The sequence below is a fragment of the Drosophila mauritiana genome, chromosome 3L (assembly GCF_004382145.1).
Source record: "Drosophila mauritiana strain mau12 chromosome 3L, ASM438214v1, whole genome shotgun sequence".
Classification (NCBI taxonomy): Eukaryota; Metazoa; Arthropoda; class Insecta; order Diptera; family Drosophilidae; genus Drosophila; species Drosophila mauritiana.
The window spans coordinates 6,895,817-6,913,479 of NC_046669.1; the positions used below are offsets into that span (position 1 = coordinate 6,895,817).

Genomic DNA, 17,663 nt, shown 5'->3' on the forward strand with positions numbered 1-17,663 from the left:
AGCTCGGAGGAGCGGAGATCAGCCAGCGATCGCGATCACCAGCTACAACTACAACTGCAAACTCCCGACACTCCACACTCCGTGGCAATCCAATCCAATGGCAAAAATGTTGCAATGCTTAATGTTGCTGATTTTTGCTTTGGCATCGCATAAAAGAATTTAATGAAATTTAATGAAAAGCTACACGATCGCAGACACGACCGCTACATTTGCACTTTGTTGCAATTGCCGTCGCGATCGCCGTCTGCTGTGAATATGAATTTGTCTCTAGGACATTTTCGCAATTAATTGAATTATCGTCGTGAATGGCAAAGGCATCCAAAGATCGATTGGGGTGCAATCAAATGCGATCCGATACGATACGATCCGTGCGATCGGCAGACATGTGTCCGGGGCATGTGTATCTGTACTTTTTTATGGCATTTTTGTTTGCAACTGCAACTTTGCAACAAGAATATGGCATTAGCATGGCTGGGCGATCGTTGGGGTGTGGCTGTTGCATTTGCAATTGCGAATCACTTGCCACAACCACAAGCCGCACCGCACCGTAAGGTTAGAGCCAACCCGACAAGCTATTAAAATCAGCCACGCTCCATTAGAGCCACGATGCCGACGGAGCTGGCAGCGCTGTCAGCGTCATTTACGCCTAATTAAACAAATTATTGCATGTTTGATGCTCAGAGCGCTGCTGCAAGTGGCTGTGCAAATTGCGTTTGATTCGAATCGCGCATACGCCGTGTGGCCCATGCCACGAAATCTCACAATGAAATCTTAATTGCGAGACAATGGTCGTAGTCAGCTAAAGCGCTTACCATTTTATAAATAGCCCAAAGCGAGCGCATAAGCAAGCCAGCAAGAAGACAATGCAACGAAATAGTTAAGTTAGTGCTGGCAAATATCAGGTTACAATTCAGTTACAAGTTCACGAGGCAACAATAAGGTGGAAATTGTGAGGAGATCGCCCCAAAGTGCAAATACCCTTTTAATTATTAACATACGGCTTATATGAAAATATAGATAACAGAAAGTAGGGAAACATTTTGAAAAGAAATGAGACATTTTCAGGCATGCCTATGTTTTTCAAAGTGTTTCTATGCTATTTTCAAAATTTTTAATATATTTTGAAGATATTTCTTGGAAGGCTTGGCACAACTTTTCCGCCAGTGTCACTGCCACCCAGTGTTAAAAACAACAAAGCCAAAGCAGCGGCGCTGTGGGCGATGCGGCTGCCTGGAGATCAGTGGATGTATCTCACTTACTCGGCTGCCCCTCATAAGCTGGCCAATCTGTCTCGGTTTGTGCCCCAAAAAAAGAGAGGAAAATGGAGAAAAAAATAACAGCAACGACCGCCAAACATTGACCAACAAATTCGCCAGTCACGTGGTGTGGCCTGTGCCGCCAAAGAAATGGGAGCAATGCGCATGGATTTTTTTATATTTACGATTATGTATTTATTTTGATGTCCAATGCAATGTAGTTCAAGTTCGAGTTGGCGCTGTGATGAGGATCGCTGCGATTGTTGTGGATCGCGGATCGGGGATTGGGGTTTGAGGATTGTGGCCTGTGGATGGGGGAATTGCGCAAGTGCAGCGACTGGTGCCTAAAAGGTGAAAAGTAACGAAGGCACTTGGGCTGGCCTTTAATCTCGACTCTATATACGACTTACTGTCTGTCTGTCTGTCAGAACAGCGCTTTTCACGCTTGTCACCTGATATCTTTTTTACCCCCTCGGCACTTAATTTATGCAGTCTGTATGGGCTTTGTTTAACTTGGTTGTTCTAACGATAGTCAAGTGCAGCTGCTGGGCATAGATCTGCAAAATGTCGAACTTACATAAATGGCAACAGGTTGCCCAACACTAAATTGAGACAGCACAGAGAACAAATTTCACTAGATTTATTAAATGCAAAATTATTTATACATATAAGTACATATTAAACGGCTATATTCCTAGAATTTATAAAGTAACTCAAATTTTATTAAACACTAATTAATTGTGATTTCAAATACAAACCTTTTAGCTCCGCTATATTTTTTATAGAATAATTGATCATAATTGATGACGCCAAATTTCTTCCTCTGTGACTCATTGCCACCATTTGTGGGCGCCCAATGACAAGTTGACTTTGTGGCACAAAGGCGATAAACTCGCCTAATCTCGCGGGCTAAATATAGTATCAAGATGTATCGATAAGCCATGTATGATCTACGAGTATTCATGCGGAAGTTCGGGCTCAGATGCCGTAAACCACAATAGCAGTTCGTGTGTGCTGCGCGGTTCAAACAAATGTTTGTGAAGGACAAACGGCAGAGATACCACGCAAAAATAATACAAATTGTGGCAAGTATCGCACCTAAATCGCTGCAAAACCAGCTGAGCTGCTCCCCAAAAGCCAAGAAGCTGACTAATCATTTTAGCGCGTTTTCGAATCCATGAATGAAGTGAGGAAAACAATTCCAGCCCACACACACACACCGACTATTTTGTTGGAAGCTAAAAAAAAAAAAGAGCTAAAAAGCTGAGCAGCTGAAAACTTGAAATGCGGCAGTGGCGGCAACTGAAACCACAAGTCAATGTCAAAGCGGTGGCAGCAGCATCCAAATCGATCCGAGCGGCAAACTCGAGAATCTGAATCTGTGCAGCCTGCATATGGCCAACACTTTTAAAATGAATCAGCGATGCACTGGAAAAAATATTCTATTATTCAAGCATTTCTCCAAACATAAATGGGTCATTATTTGATAGTTAAAATACTAGTTGCGAATGCCATCTGTTCTTAACTCGATCAATCTTAATAAGCCCTAAAAATTCAATATAGAAAATATTGTCTAACTATTAATTAATATTAACTTTAAATTTTCATGGCTATCTATGCCAGTTGGTCCTAACTTAATTTTGTGTGTACCCTTTTCAGTTTGGGCCAAAGTATGTAGGTTTCCGTGGCTCACTTCTTTTGTGTGTCTTTCGCTTTGTGCTCATTGTTCGGAGCTTTGTGTCTGTTTGAACTTTTGTATTTTGACAATTCAAAGTTAAGGTCAACAAGGGATTTGAAATGCTGCAGCGGTGCATTGAACCTTTTTGGCAAGCGATCTCAGCATAATTAGCGCTCATTGTCGATTGGCCCTGGGTCTTTTTGGCCGGCATGCCAGGTAACTTTATTTTTCAAATATATTTTGTTTTTTTTTTTTTGGGCACTCAAGTGGACATTGACCACTTTACACGTAAGGTACATTTGCATGTCGCACAATTTGTTAAGTATTTTTTTCTCTGGGCACCTGTAAATGCGGCCAAACTTGTTGCATGTTTTGGGTGCTGTCATAAGTGCATAAGTGCAAGCCTTTGAACATATTTATGCACTTTGGTGGCCCCAGAATTTCTGACACCTGCACCATGCGAACGCTTGGAAATCCATGACCCGCCAATAAATAAAACTTTCGCTTTTCCATTGTGTAAATAAGCGTGAAAATGGCCCATTAGCGCCTTATATTTTATAGGCTTAAAAATCGGGCACAGGCCCAATTTTCTGATACCGAACAGCGTGTTTGCTACTTTTTCACACTTTTTACGGCGCTTGCGCAAAGATCCCCTCAAATTCGAAAACGCAAACCCTAAAACAATAGAAAATTTTCCAATGAAGCGGCTTTTGACACATTTGATGGGTTTTTCACTGGCAGCCAAGTGTACAGCTCTGTCATTGCCAGTTGAGTCCATTTAACCCGAAAGTCCGTGTGACTGTGAGTTCATAAATTCTCATCAATGGCAAACAGAGTTGGGGGAGTTCCCCCCAGTGTGTTCGTTTCCCAAAAATTGTGACTGCCCGCTTTTTGCTGTCAGATGTCAACTAGCGCCACGCGGCGAACCCAATGAAATCCAATCAAGAAAGTCACGGATAATCTCCCTTTTTAAATGGGGATGGGAATCTTCGAAGAGAACAAATATTAATAGAAATATAACATTTCACTTGGACATTTGTAGATTACAAAAAAATATTTAACATTTTCGGTACTCAAATTCTTTAAATAAACATAGATCTCAATTAACATAAATCAAGAGTACAACTGGATATTTGTAAAGTCGGTCTTTACAAATATCCAGTTGTTACATAAGTAAATAATAATATTTTTACAAGGCAGTGAAGAAGATACTTCTGTTAGATTTCGAAATTTACATAGTCATCACAATACGACTCTATCCCATTCAAAATAGAATCATCTTAGTTTCAAGCAAGCTTCGCTTTTTGTGGGGTCTTTGCGGTTTGGTGATCATCGAAATGCAAAACCTACGCACTATTTTACTAATTTTTCGACTGTTTTCTGGACCCGTGGGCTGCATCTCATTTATTTTCGTAGTCAAATGTTCTTTGTTGACCATACAATAAACACGCGGAGCAAATCATTAAACTTATTTGCTTTGTTGTGGCTCTTGAATTTGGCTGTTGAACGCCCACGAATCCGAATTCGAATCTCAATCAGAGTCTGAAGTGGATGAGGTTGTCCAGTTTCCCAGTTGGCCAGCTGGTCTGTGATTACCTTAGCAGCGGCTAATTGACGAATTAAGTCAAGTAAGTGCAAATGAGGCGTACTCCGGCCACGCCCTAATTGCTCAATTTGCGACGCCTCCGAGTTGCGACCTTCGCGTCTGCCACTTAAACTTGACATATAACCGAAATGTGCAAGGCAGTATCCTTTAACAATGATTGTACAGCTCACGAGAGTGCCTTCCACTTTTTGGCCCCATGAATGAGTCGCATCGAATTGAAAATGGCAATCCGTACATATATATTAAGGCTATAAAATGTATCCCAATTTCAAGTACGCCGCCGTTTCGCAGCTTGAGTTTCGTATTTTTAGCTCATATTGGAAACACATCGGCAGTGCCACATGGCGCTGTAAAGATGTTTTTACCGATTTTAGAAGTCATAAGGTCAATGCTGAGCGCCAAGATCGTGTTTTGATTGCAACTCGTCGTGTTGCGACCGCTGCTGTTGCGAGATGTTGCTGCGACCGCTGCTGCTGCTGATGCGTCGTCAAGTGTTATGACTCCAAGTCGCTCTGTTTTTCTGTTTTTTTCCCATTTCAATTTACTGAACTCAAAAGCTGCACAACAAAGAGTCTGTTCTGTTTTTCAGTTCGGTTCCCAGACACATTCTCACAACTGCGTGGCGTTTGTTGATAAGCAGCTTGGCTTATAAACAACTCAAATGAAGTTGCTCGGTCTGAGATTAAACTATTTGAATCAAGAGATCAAGATGTTCGCTGCGGCTGACAGGGATAAATTATGCTATTAGCCTAATGATACTTTTGCCAAGTTTCCATATTCGAAGCACTTTTATCATCAGCATTTACTATTGAGTGCCAAACACTTTTCTCAATGGCTGTTTATTTTATATTTTATGATTATGTTTATTTATTTGGTGTGCCTTTGTGTGCATACATCAGCATGCAAATTCAATGCGGCGATGACGCCTGCCTGCAGCCATAATACAAATTCAATACAAATTTATGAAAACTGTGCAACATTTGCTTTTCGAGATTAGAGCTGCAGACACACCCGTTCCAAAATGCTGATAGAGTTGAAAAAAAGAAAAAAAGCCGAAAAAACCCATAGACGACCACTTGGGCCGGCTGCAGCTTCATTTGCTACAATTTGTTACAGGTGCCAGACATCAGAAACACATATGTGGAACGACCTTGCGCCTATTGCAACAGCAAGTGATGTGGCCACGGTAGTTGCTCTTCAGCTGTTTACCTTTGTAGAGATCTCCTCAAGCACTTGTCTTGATTTCCCAGCCAAGTTGGTCAAGTATCCTAGACACTGTTTTCCTGCTGATGAGCAGTATGAATTCCGCAGCCCAACCCAAGTGATTTGAAAAGCGGCCTAGAGGCCCAGCCCAGAAAACCTGCAGTTTGCACAACATTTAATCACATTTAGCCATTCGCCATAGCCCATATCCAATACCGCATGCCCCATACGCCCCGTGGGCCACCGCATAATTTATACAACAATATTATAATGTCGCGAGACATTGAAAACGATCGCGAGTCGGAGAGTCGGAAAACTTTTGAAATTCGTGAATTATTACTTGCACTTTAACATGGCTGCCAGCATCGTTGCGATGACGAGGTGAATAGTTCCACAATGGCAGCCAGCAATTTGTGGGCATGTGGTTGACATTTTATTGACGACGCCAGTGAGTCGCCACCTGTCCTCCGGAGGGGGCAAGTCATTTGCGCCTGTCAACGCCCCGCTTTTTACCCGAAACGTTGTGGCAAGATAAATGGCCAACTCAAATTCTAATTTGACTCCGGCGCATTTGTTTTGGGGCGGGTTCATTAACATTTCGGCTGCGAATTCGATTCCCAGGCATATGTTCCCTTTCCCTGATTTCTTAAAAACAAAATAAAAACAACTCAATTGGCTTTTAGGTGGCTGCTGTTTTGCAATAAATAGCAACAATAATGCGATGTCCAGCACGTTGGCTGCTTGCTTGGTTGGCTGGGCTAATGGAACCAGTTTACAGATAAGCATTATTAATTTATCGTCCTATCACTCTGGGATGTTAAAAGTGTGCGGGTGTTGTGCTAAGTTATCTAGAGTCAGCAGCACACTAGCTCACAAAATTCAAAATAAATTCAATGCAAGGGAATTTAAATTATGCATATCACACCGATATTTGTTTCAAATCCTGCTAATGCTCACTACTAAAATAAATAACATCGTAGGCTTACCAAATCAATTATACCAATCTCGAAGATCTGTAAGATACAAGCTCTGCTTATGAAACCTAATCATATATATCTATCTTATTAATCTGTGCCATTTCACAATGGCATGCCAAAATTGCCAGTTTTTTATCGACCAGATCGCAGTAAAATAAAAGCGAAGCCTTTAAAGAGCGAAATTTACATAGGTTAACTACGAGATTACTATCATTCGCTAATTGGTAGAGCTCATAGCCCAGTTGTGTGACACAGTGTAGATCTACATTCAGCGAAATCCGAATGAGAAAGCCGGGCGGAGAACAAGATACAAAGTGGCGAATGTATCTGTGTTTCGATTGAGAACTCGTTTTCTGTTTTCCTCCAGAGAATTCGCCCATCCACTTGAGTGGATTATCGGAAATATCATGTTAAGTGACGGACGGACGACAATAAGGCATATCGCAAGGATGTCACTTTGTGATGTCTGTCCATTAATTGCGAAGTCGTTGTATGTGATTTCATTAGCGCACAGCCTATGTATCTCTGCTGTTTTTTTTGTTTTGTTTCAAAAAGTCATCTCAATGGGAATGAAAACAATAGCAACAATGGCAATAACATGAGCATTTAGCGCACACACAAATTATAATTTCAAATAACGCAAAGTGCCACTCGAGATCGGAGCTCTTAACAAGAATGTTAAGCATTTTATCGGCGCTCTTTGTATTTTAATGAAAAATCGCATTTTAATATGCGCGCGAACCCAAATGACAGACTTTGTCGGCAGTTTAGACGGCGACTAATCGAAAGTAAACAAATTAACGAGATCGTTTTTGCTGGTAATTGAGATGCCGATCTAGAAGGCGGAACCCGTCGCCATTGCCAAAGGTTGCCTTTGATCGTGCCTCCGAAACGTAATCCCAAAATCCTAAAACGAAAACCGATAGAAAATTCAAAATCTGTTACGCCCCTTGGCGATTGCTTGGTCGAAATTAATTTATGACAATTGCAGCTCGGTGCCCCGAGAACCGATCGTAAATTAATTAAATGGGTATCGAGCAGGGGGGGTGGGTATAGGTCTGAAAAGCCCACAAGATATGGAACAACGCGTGACAGGGCGAGAATTGAAGGGTCTAAATCATCGGAAATGCAATCACAGCTTGAACCCAACTAACTGAATTTTCCACTGTTTTTCCCCCGTTTTTTCAGATTCAGAACACGAGCAGCGTTCGGCATGACGTGAACTGCTTATATATTCCATGCGAGCACCTCAACCTTTGCAACTAGCCGCCCCAATCGATCGTCTCACTTCGATTCGATCCGATTGCTGTCCCCCCGAAAATAAAGCGTCCACTTTGGGGACGTGATCCGTTTCAAGAAGAGAACCCCCCGAAAAAAGTAGAAACTAAACACCCCAAGCCACCACGATGGACTCACGCATCGGCCTGGACTACATTGTCGAGAATCGTGACTACATTGCCAAGCTGGGCGCTGCCCTGGACACCCAGAATGCCACCGTCAAGAAGCAGGTCTTCGAGCTCCTCTCCGCGCTGTGCGCCTACAGCCCCGATGGATATGCACGTGCCATCGAGACCCTAGAATTTTACAAGGTAAGTGGGGACAAAGCATTTGATGGGGGGAGAAACGATTAGGAAAAACATACATATAATCCCTCAATGAATACAATGAATACCCTATCCTGGATGTATCTAAAATGTTAAATTTGTTCTAATTCAATCGCAATATCCTTGCAGAATCTCAAGAAGCAGCGATACCGCTTCAAGATTGTCATCAACGAACTGGAGCTGTCGAGTGCCGCTGCCCACCCGCCCCTGGACTACCAGGCCGCTCTGCTGGCCTTCATCAACTGCGTCATCATCTCGGCGGCCACTCTACAGGAGCGGATTCGCATTCGCAACGAATTTATAGGTGAGAAGAGCGATCGATTCCCATAATACGATATCCAAATAAAAATAGAGTGATAATTTGCTACAATGGAGATAAGCCCGCCAAAAGTCAACGGGTTGTTCCCCTGCGATTGTTTGGTGCCATTGGTGTTGTCTTCGATTTCATTGATTTGATTGATGTGCCCGCTGATCCAGTGCCATTACCCTTGACCGTATGTGCCCGGCTGGCTGTTTGGCCAATACCCATACACATACATATACATACAGTATATACACAGATACTGTTTGCATGTCGCAGAGACTCAAGTCCCCTTCCCATATTAATTCATATTTCAGGCAGCCACACCAGCGACCCTCGGGGTTGCTCGTTGACTTGAGGTTAGATAATGATAGGTTCGAAGAGCCCCAAAATGCCAAAATCGCCTTTTGTCGAACCGAGTAACCTTAGCACGTGCCGGCGATTTAGAGTCGCGTCTTTAAGCCATTAAATTGCCCACTGCGAGTCATTTGAACTGGAGCTGCTGGAAAATCGGTCAAACGAACATTGTTTACTTATTGCTGATTTATTAATTGTGGCAAAAGTTGTCGGGTCATTGAGGACGTTTTGATTGCAGGCACCGATTTTGACAATTAAATTGCTGATTTGTTGACTTGCTGGGTAACTGTAAGACTTTTTAATGCTCATTTACACCTTAATGATTCGTGAAATAGCCTTAAAAAGGTGCACTTAACTTTATCTTCGATCGCTGTTGATCTACTTATGCAAGTAATTCGATTAATCCCACGTTTACGTACATTTGTGCAATACTTATGATTTGTCAGAAACTTTTGAACATTAAAACATAAAAAGTTTTACAACAACTTCAAAGTTGTGAGACAAAGGAACAAATCGAAGATACGTGACAAATTTTCGGATTGTTGGCATAGATAATGATTTGCTTATCCAAAACGTGTTTGTAGTTAGTTTAGTAATATGTTTCGAACGTGCCCCAAAAGTGCTGCAACTTCGCTGAACCCCTTTAAATTTAATACTGCTCCATCTGCAGATGAGTTGCAAGGGGAGAACAGGCGCCCAATGAACAAAATGTACTTTATATGTATGTAACAAGACGTCTGTTGACAAACAAGGGACTCATTTACATCCTGTCAGTGGCAGATGCCACTCCCTTTTTCATCGGCGACTCGGCGTTGCAAGTTGTTCAAAGTTCATGAACTGCCTACGAACTCCATCAACCCCCAAACCCCTTAGCGACCGCCAACTTGGGCTGACCTCCACCTCCTTATACAGTCAAGCTTCTAACATATAGATAATAATAGGTAGAAATTGAAGTTCCGTAAAATTAAAACTAAAAACAAGGTATATATGTTCAATACCATTAGTTTCTGTCCTACATAATATTAAATCCAGAATCATTCCATTATTAAAGACCCCACATTTTTCAGCACCGACAAGCAAGTGCGTTTTAGGAAGTTCCCACTGTACTTGCCAGTCGTCAACCCGACTCCCTGACTTTGATTGAGCGCGGTTGTGCGTGCGTGGTGGCTCTTATGCTCGCTGCTCCTTCTGCGCAGCCGCAGCACCACCGAAATGTGGGGCTGCACTTGCCTGCGAAATGGAGGGGGTGGGGGTTGGGTTGTATTGACGGGGCAAGTTTACCGAGAAGCGGCGTTTTTATTGTTCTTAATTAAAATAAATTGAGCTGCGCTTTTTCAGCATTACAAGAGCGCAGTGACAAAAGCGAAGTAGTAGCAAGACAAATTCGAAATCTCAACGGCTGTGCACAAAATGTAAGTCACGCCCACCCGCGAATGCGCCCCAAACATCGATTCCCATTCCGATGGCTCCTCCTGGGGCATTCCTGAACGACACATTTGACAGGCAACGGCCGCATTTCGTTTGGCAATGAATCGAAGTATTCAGTTTCAAGGCTGTTGGCCCGACTTTGACTTTGTCTTTCCTGCTCTTTTCAGTTCTTTTCAGTTTTCTCGGCCCACTGTTTGAACTTCCAGGAACAACGGCCAGCAACGCCCCTTCAAATATTTGCATTTTTCAATTCAAAAAGTCTGCGAGGCTCTCGCTAATGCCACTTAAGTGCCCAATTATCGGCTCGGAATCATTCCCATTCTCCGGACAACTAACCCACCAACCAACCGAACAACCGACCGATCGTCGGACCAACCATATAGCCATCATATCTGCTGTATGTCATCTGTCAGGCTGGGAGGCATATTGTTGGGGAACGAGATTTATGCCCCATGATTTTCCACTTTGGCACGCAACAGTTTTTCCCATAGTCGACCATAAATTTATTTGCTCAACTGTTTCGCTGGCAAAATTCAATTTCAATTGATTTATAAATCATCAACAGATTTACACCATTGAGCGAAATATTTAAATCGTTAGTGGAGAATTGATTTTCGAGCTGTTGAGTTTCTTGGGCCACAGCCTGGCATGTTATTAAACAATTAATTGTGCACTTGGGCGTGTCCCCGATATCAGCTATTGTGCGGCACATAAATACCCAATCTTTTGGCTGCCGGGCATAGATGGTCAATCGACCTCAACTGAGAACAAATACTAAGTTCATAATAAAATAAAGATTGTAAGGTGGTAGTCTTGACTTCCAATGATCAATGATCTCTCCTTCTAGTTGGGAGCTCTCAACTTCCGAGTATCCAATAAACAAAAAAACAAAGATCGGGACAAAGAAACTTTTACTACACACTCACACACGGAATCGCACACGCATTTTAATTGTACGCCTTTTATGGATTTCAATTTCAAACAAATGAAATGACAGCGCAGCGAAAAAGTCGTAAAATGAAATTATGAACGTCAAGGCACCAAATAAGGCTGATCGAGGGGATCTGAGGGACATGCTATATGTGCTATATAGCACAGAAGCGACAACGACTTTCACGAGCTTTTTTCGCAATTAAATTTTTATTATTATTATTAGTATTATTTGTATTTACAACTCACGGATAGAAGTGTGCCTCTGTGTACGAGTGCATAAATTGATCGCTGAGTGCGCCAATAAAAGCAAAAAGGCGAAAAAACGAGCTTGACCGGAAGTCGGTCGGGATTCAGTGGACATTGGGCGGGTCTGAGTTGACTCGCTGTCTATGGCAATCCCGCTTGTAAAAAGGGGCAACGAATCATCACCACATTAGCCACACAAAAACAGGGTTCAAATTTTAGACATAATTCTGAAAAAAAAGTTATAGCTTTGAAGTAAGAAATAATATAATAATAGCTTAAATGGCTTAACATTTTTTGTAGTGTAAGTCAAAGATGCCATCAAAACCGCCCACAATTCACAAATTTCTCCTTTGTCTTGCAGGTCTCAAAGTTTTGCCGCTGCTCAATAACCTAAGGTGAGTTTTGATTTGAAGTGCATCGATTAGGAGGACGCTCATCGAAATGCCAAAGACGAGACATATTTAAGCACCCAGATTTGCTGAGGGCGTCGCTCATAGTTCGACGCGATCGTGTGAAGTTCAAATAAATAAAAGAGTTGGGTGAAAAACCCTGAAAGGCTCCCACAATCAAACGAATGAGTATCACAAACAGTTTAACGATTGCCATTTGCTGCCTTTTATGTTTTATTCGAGTCAGACGCACATTTAATTTGCATGGGACTACATGGCGATACGATAAACAAGACAAGATCAAGGTATTTGCTGATTTTGAAATCGTTTTTAATTTTCTGCCCAACAAAAAAAATTAAGAAAAAGAGGAGAGGATCTGGGGGCGGATCGCTAATGACCACTCAAGAAATTGCTGGGTTGATTGTCAAACGTTCGTCAAACTGGAGGAGATGACCATTTGAATGGATGATCGGGTCTTATGCAAATAATTTGCGCCGCTTGCGAGCAAACCAATTAATTCAATATTTAATTAGTCAACAATAAATCAATTAGTCGGATCTGCGACTCACCCTTCAAAACGGGTTTGTTTATGGCCCTCTGCTTGACAAATTTGTGGCTCTCGAAAACGCGAGTGAGAGAACCAGCAAGCTGACAAACTAGCAAATTCAATTAATTTTGAAAATAGTTCAAGCCCAAATGCGAACAATAACAAACAAGCTGGCTGATTCCTCGGCTTGTCAGTTTGGAGCACAGAGTTGACTAATTGATTGTCCCGGCCCATTTGTCTTGTGGCATTTTTTCATTCCCAAACAGACGAGGATCCCCCCTTCAGTTCTATTGTTATTAAAATTTTAACGCGCACACATCAACGAAATGCGTAGTTTGCTGGCGCTATTTAATTTATTTGGAATTTCGAATCGACCTAAACGTTTTCATTCAGCCACATAGCGCTTTGATTTGAGACCGCCTCTTATTTCATTTGATTTGGAGGAGATGGAGAACCATTGAGATTCATTCGAGTCTCGATTCTGCGTAGCTTGGAAGCTGTCCAGATGCCTTAAGCGGCTTTTAATTGTTCTCCTACATAATGTGTTCTAATCGAATCGAAATCCGAATCTAAGTTGTTTATCAACCCGAGAATGATGGATGTGTGCTAGTATCGAATTACCGTCAAACTCATAAATGTCTGCTAAAAATAAACTCAAAAGTATCGCATTTCAGGGGGATTGTTAGAACCGTGTCAAGAATAGACATTTTCGATTACTGAAGTATTTTTATGGAGTGTCCAAAGAGTCGGAAACACAATTGGAAACAACAGTTTGGGGATCAAAACACTTATCTTATTACATTTAGGTTAAAAGTATTCAAAACTAAGATTCTTTCAATATTAAGTTTAAAGAAGTTAACTTGGATTTCCACCACTTTGACTTTTCTCTTTCGCTTAGTTGAAGCTTCCGTTTAAAGTTTTGTAATTTGGCGTTTTGGTTACCCAATTTCCTTGTGCCCCCGCAAGTAAGTAACTCTCAAAAGCCCTAAACAACTTCCGTGACGGACCAAAATAGAAACTGCTGGCCAAAACAACAAAACAAAGAGGAGAATCACGTGCTAGTGTCCGCGTGTCCAATGTGCACGATGGATGTTGACGAAGTTGCTCCGGAAAATGAAAGAGGCCGCCTTGGGCGCTTCGCAAATGGTGAGGAAAACTCCTGCGCGCGCAGCACGTGGCCGCCAAAAACAACAAGGACTCGGATTTGGCGACGAGGCTCTCCGTGCCGCCAAAGCGCCAAGTCGTGGCCATAGCTCAAACATTGTACAGAGCGAGGCTGTCTCGTCCTCGTTATTGCCATTCTGGCCGTTCTCTCGTTCGAACCGCAAAAGCGATTGGGGCAAGCAATTAAAACGGGCAACAAAAAAGTGCTAGTCGATGTATGGATATCAATTGTCAAAAGGCCAAAAGCGGAGCTGCCAGCAAGGACATTGCGCAAGGCTAACGATTTTGCACGCCGCGTGTGAAGTGATGTGCCTGTAGAAGCGATTTTTGTTATTTTTTTGATTGCCAAGGCTGCTCGAGGCAGGCAACGTGGAGTCGTCAGCATCGCCCTCGCCGCCGCCATCGCTCTCATCGGAGTCCGCCTCATCGGCGTCATCCGTTTCCGGTTTCGCTTCCACTTCCGTGACGCCATCGCCATCGCCGTTGCACCTGCAGCGGCGGCTCACATTTTGCGGCTCGCTGTCCCGTTACAGCTGCGCCGCCTTGCAACTGGTGCAGAATCTCAAGTGAGTGTGCAGCGGGTCGAAGGTCCTTTGCATCTGCCCACCCCCTTTTTTGTTGGCAGCCTCCGGAGGTTACTCAATGTCAGAGGCGGAGTTTGTTGTTCTCTATCGATTCTGGCAAGCGTCGACTACTTGTGGATAAACCCCTTCCTCCTGTTGGGCCATAAATACATATATATTTATTCATGCATAAATAGGAAATAAATTAAAAGCCAGTGAGTTGTGTCAACACAAAACCTACAAACTACAAATTGCCAGCAGCAATGCCAGCTTGAATAATTAGTGCGGACTGTCGGACGGAATGCCAAGATTTTCCAGAGCTTAACCCTCTAAGTGCCAGTGATCTAATTATCATTGTTACATTCTGCATTACAGAAAAGTCGCACAAAGTGTGGGCGATATCATTGTACAATTGGACGTATTCGTGGAGCAGCAGGAATGCGACGAGGCCCAGAGCCTTCAGGCGCCCGATGGCATCAATCTCAACTCGCACCTTGATGTCTTCTACGCGATTTTGCGACAGGTGAGTGTGCAACAGGACGTATGTATTGGTAATTGCGACTGGCATTAAGGAAAACCGTGAATCATAGTCATTGCTTTATGTTAATGGGTTTCACCAAGTAACTTATTATGTTTTTTCATATTATATTTCACATTATATTTCACAGGTGGCTGATACGCCGCAGGAAGTGCCATTCCTCAACATACTGCAGCACCTGCTGCGCATCGATCCCAAGGAGCCGCTCAGCGATATCATCTGGGACACCACTGAGCGTCTGGTCCACCGCGCCACGCTCCTCGAGAGTCACGAGGATTCGGTGCGCCTGCTGCGCACGCCCAGTAACCAGAAGTTCGCCTGCCAGAGTTGTCGCGGCAGCGATGCCAGCAGCCCCACCCGCAAGCCCTCTCAGCCGGTGGGCGTGTCGGCCAAGACGACGCCTCCGCCACCCCCACCACCCATGGCACCCGCAGCACCACCGCCCCCGCCACCGCCGATAAATGGGGCAGCACCGCCACCACCGCCACCGCCCATGATCAATGGAGGAGCCCTGCCCCCGCCGCCACCTCCGCCCTCGATGCAAATGGCCTCACGGCCCAGGACACCAGATCCCTTGGCAGCGGAGGCGGTGGCCACTGCCATACTGCTGCCGCAACAGGACACACCCGCTCCCAAGGCCAAGATGAAGACCATTAACTGGGGCAAGATACCGCACAACAAGGTCCTGGGCAAGCAGAATATCTGGAGCATTGTGGCCAGCAATCACCAGGACAGCCCGATGCAGGACATCGACTGGAACGAGATGGAGGGACTCTTCTGCCTGCAAACAGCCAGTGCGCAGGGATCACCAAAGTTGGGACGGGATGGCAGTCAGGCCTCCGCCGGATCCAATGGCTGCGATACACTCGACCGAAAGTCTAAGAAGGAGAGCACAGAGATCACCCTGCTTGACGGCAAGCGAAGTCTGAATGTGAATATCTTCTTGAAGCAATTCCGCACCAGCAACGACGACATCATCCAGTTGATCCGGCAGGGAGCCCACGAGGAGATCGGAGCGGAGAGATTGAGGGGTCTGCTGAAGATAATGCCCGAGGTGGATGAGCTGGACATGCTAAAGGGATTCAACGGGGATAAGGCACGCCTGGGCAATGCTGAGAAGTTCCTGCTGCAGCTGCTGGAGGTGCCCAAGTAAGTATTTATCCTTAAATATACATTACTATTATCTCACCTTGCCCTTTAACTTGTATAGCTACAAATTGCGGATTGAGAGCATGTTGCTCAAGGAGGAGTTTGCGGCGAATGTGGCCTATCTGGAGCCCTGTATCAACTCGATGCTCTATGCTGGCGACGATCTACTGAATAACAAGACTCTTCAGGAGGTCCTTTACATGGTCGTTGTGGCTGGAAATTTCCTTAACTCCGGCGGTTATGCAGGAAATGCGGCGGGCGTGAAGCTATCATCGCTGCAAAAGCTAACGGATATCCGGGCGAATAAGCCGGGCATGAACCTCATCCACTTTGTGGCTCTTCAGGCGGAGAAACGTAATCCCGAACTGCTTCAATTCACAGGACAACTGAGCAACCTGGAAAGTGCCAGCAAGTAAGTGATCCTTCATTCATCCCATAAAATCCTATCCTTTACTCAACTTTCTTATTTCTATAGAACAACATCAGAGCAGATCAACAATGAAATCAACACACTGGACGGCAGGATCAGAAAAATAGCGAGGCAGATCGAACAACCTGCCACGGATGTGGACATCAAGGAGCAAATGGCCGACTTTTTGCAGGCCGCCGAATCCGAGCTATCCGTCCTCCAAGCTGGCATGAAACAGGTGGAGTCTATGCGGCTCAAAATGTCCGAGTTCTTCTGCGACGACGCGGCCACCTTCCGGCTGGAGGAGTGCTTCAAGATCTTCCACAATTTCTGTGATAAATTCAAGCAGGCGGTCAAGGAGAACGAGCGCCGTCAGCAGCAGGAGCAGCAGGCCACGCTCAGGAGGAAGCAGCGCGAGGAGCAGCTGGCCCGCAGAGCCAGGCAGAGTAAGGGCATCCTCTTCTTGGAAGAAATTTATTTACCTACAAAGTTATTCTGCAGTTGGTCAGGCTGGAACACCAGTTTCCGACTCGGAGCATTCCTTTTTGGGCGATGCTCTCTTCGATCCTAGGGCTAGTCCGGCGCTGAGTCGCCGCCACCTGGGATCCGGAGAGCTCAGCAATGGTTTCATCCGCCTGGAGCAAGACGGCGCCTCTCCTGACATCACACCCAACGGAAGTCTGAGGCGCCGGCGTAGTCGAGTTCTTGCCGAGGAGGATGACCTGATGGAGTTCCTTCGGAGTTCGACGGGTCCTCACCACGATGGACACAATAGCAGGGAGCGGAAGGCGGCCTACGGCAGCTTGGATCGCTCGTGGGCTCGTCGTGCTCGCTCCGGAAGTTCCAGTCGCAAACGACCCGATTTGCTCAACATTGACTTTGGCCTGGATCGTGAACGAGCCAGCTCCCCGGCTCCTCTTCATCAGCAGCAGCAGCAAAATGTCCAGGAGCGACTGCAATCTCCATTGGCCAGTGCAGCTGGAACGCCCACAACGGCAGCGAATACGCCCACGGGCAGTGGATCGGCGATTGCTCAGACGCAGTCTAATAACGAGGATGCGAAACCAAGGTGAGAGATTCACATAAAGTATCTTACAGTATCTATCTATATATCTATCTTCCATTTACATTTCTACGCCATTTCTTCCACATTATAATTAAATAATGATTTATTTTACAGAATATCCCGTGAGTGGCGCCAGAAGATCGAGACGTGGCTTCAATCCAACGAGAGCGATGAGAAGCAGAACGAGGAGTACAGGCGGAAGCGTCGTCTGGTCAACGCCAATAGGCGATCGCTCGAAAACGAAACTGG

The 17,663-nt window shown here is 44.5% G+C and overlaps 1 protein-coding gene across 1 annotated transcript in view; it reads left to right on the forward strand.

The window, feature by feature from the left end:
- The window catches only part of LOC117139484 (FH2 domain-containing protein 1), a 28,342-nt gene that overhangs the window by 8,133 nt on the left and 2,546 nt on the right, over positions 1-17,663 (forward strand). Inside the window, exons 2-10 of the mRNA XM_033301805.1 lie at positions 7,909-8,309; positions 8,454-8,628; positions 11,951-11,984; positions 14,628-14,775; positions 14,921-15,939; positions 16,001-16,351; positions 16,415-16,794; positions 16,850-17,417; positions 17,529-17,662. Coding sequence (XP_033157696.1) covers positions 8,127-8,309; positions 8,454-8,628; positions 11,951-11,984; positions 14,628-14,775; positions 14,921-15,939; positions 16,001-16,351; positions 16,415-16,794; positions 16,850-17,417; positions 17,529-17,662 — 2,992 coding nt within the window. The 5' untranslated portion in view covers positions 7,909-8,126. The remainder of the gene's footprint in view (positions 1-7,908; positions 8,310-8,453; positions 8,629-11,950; positions 11,985-14,627; positions 14,776-14,920; positions 15,940-16,000; positions 16,352-16,414; positions 16,795-16,849; positions 17,418-17,528; position 17,663) is intronic.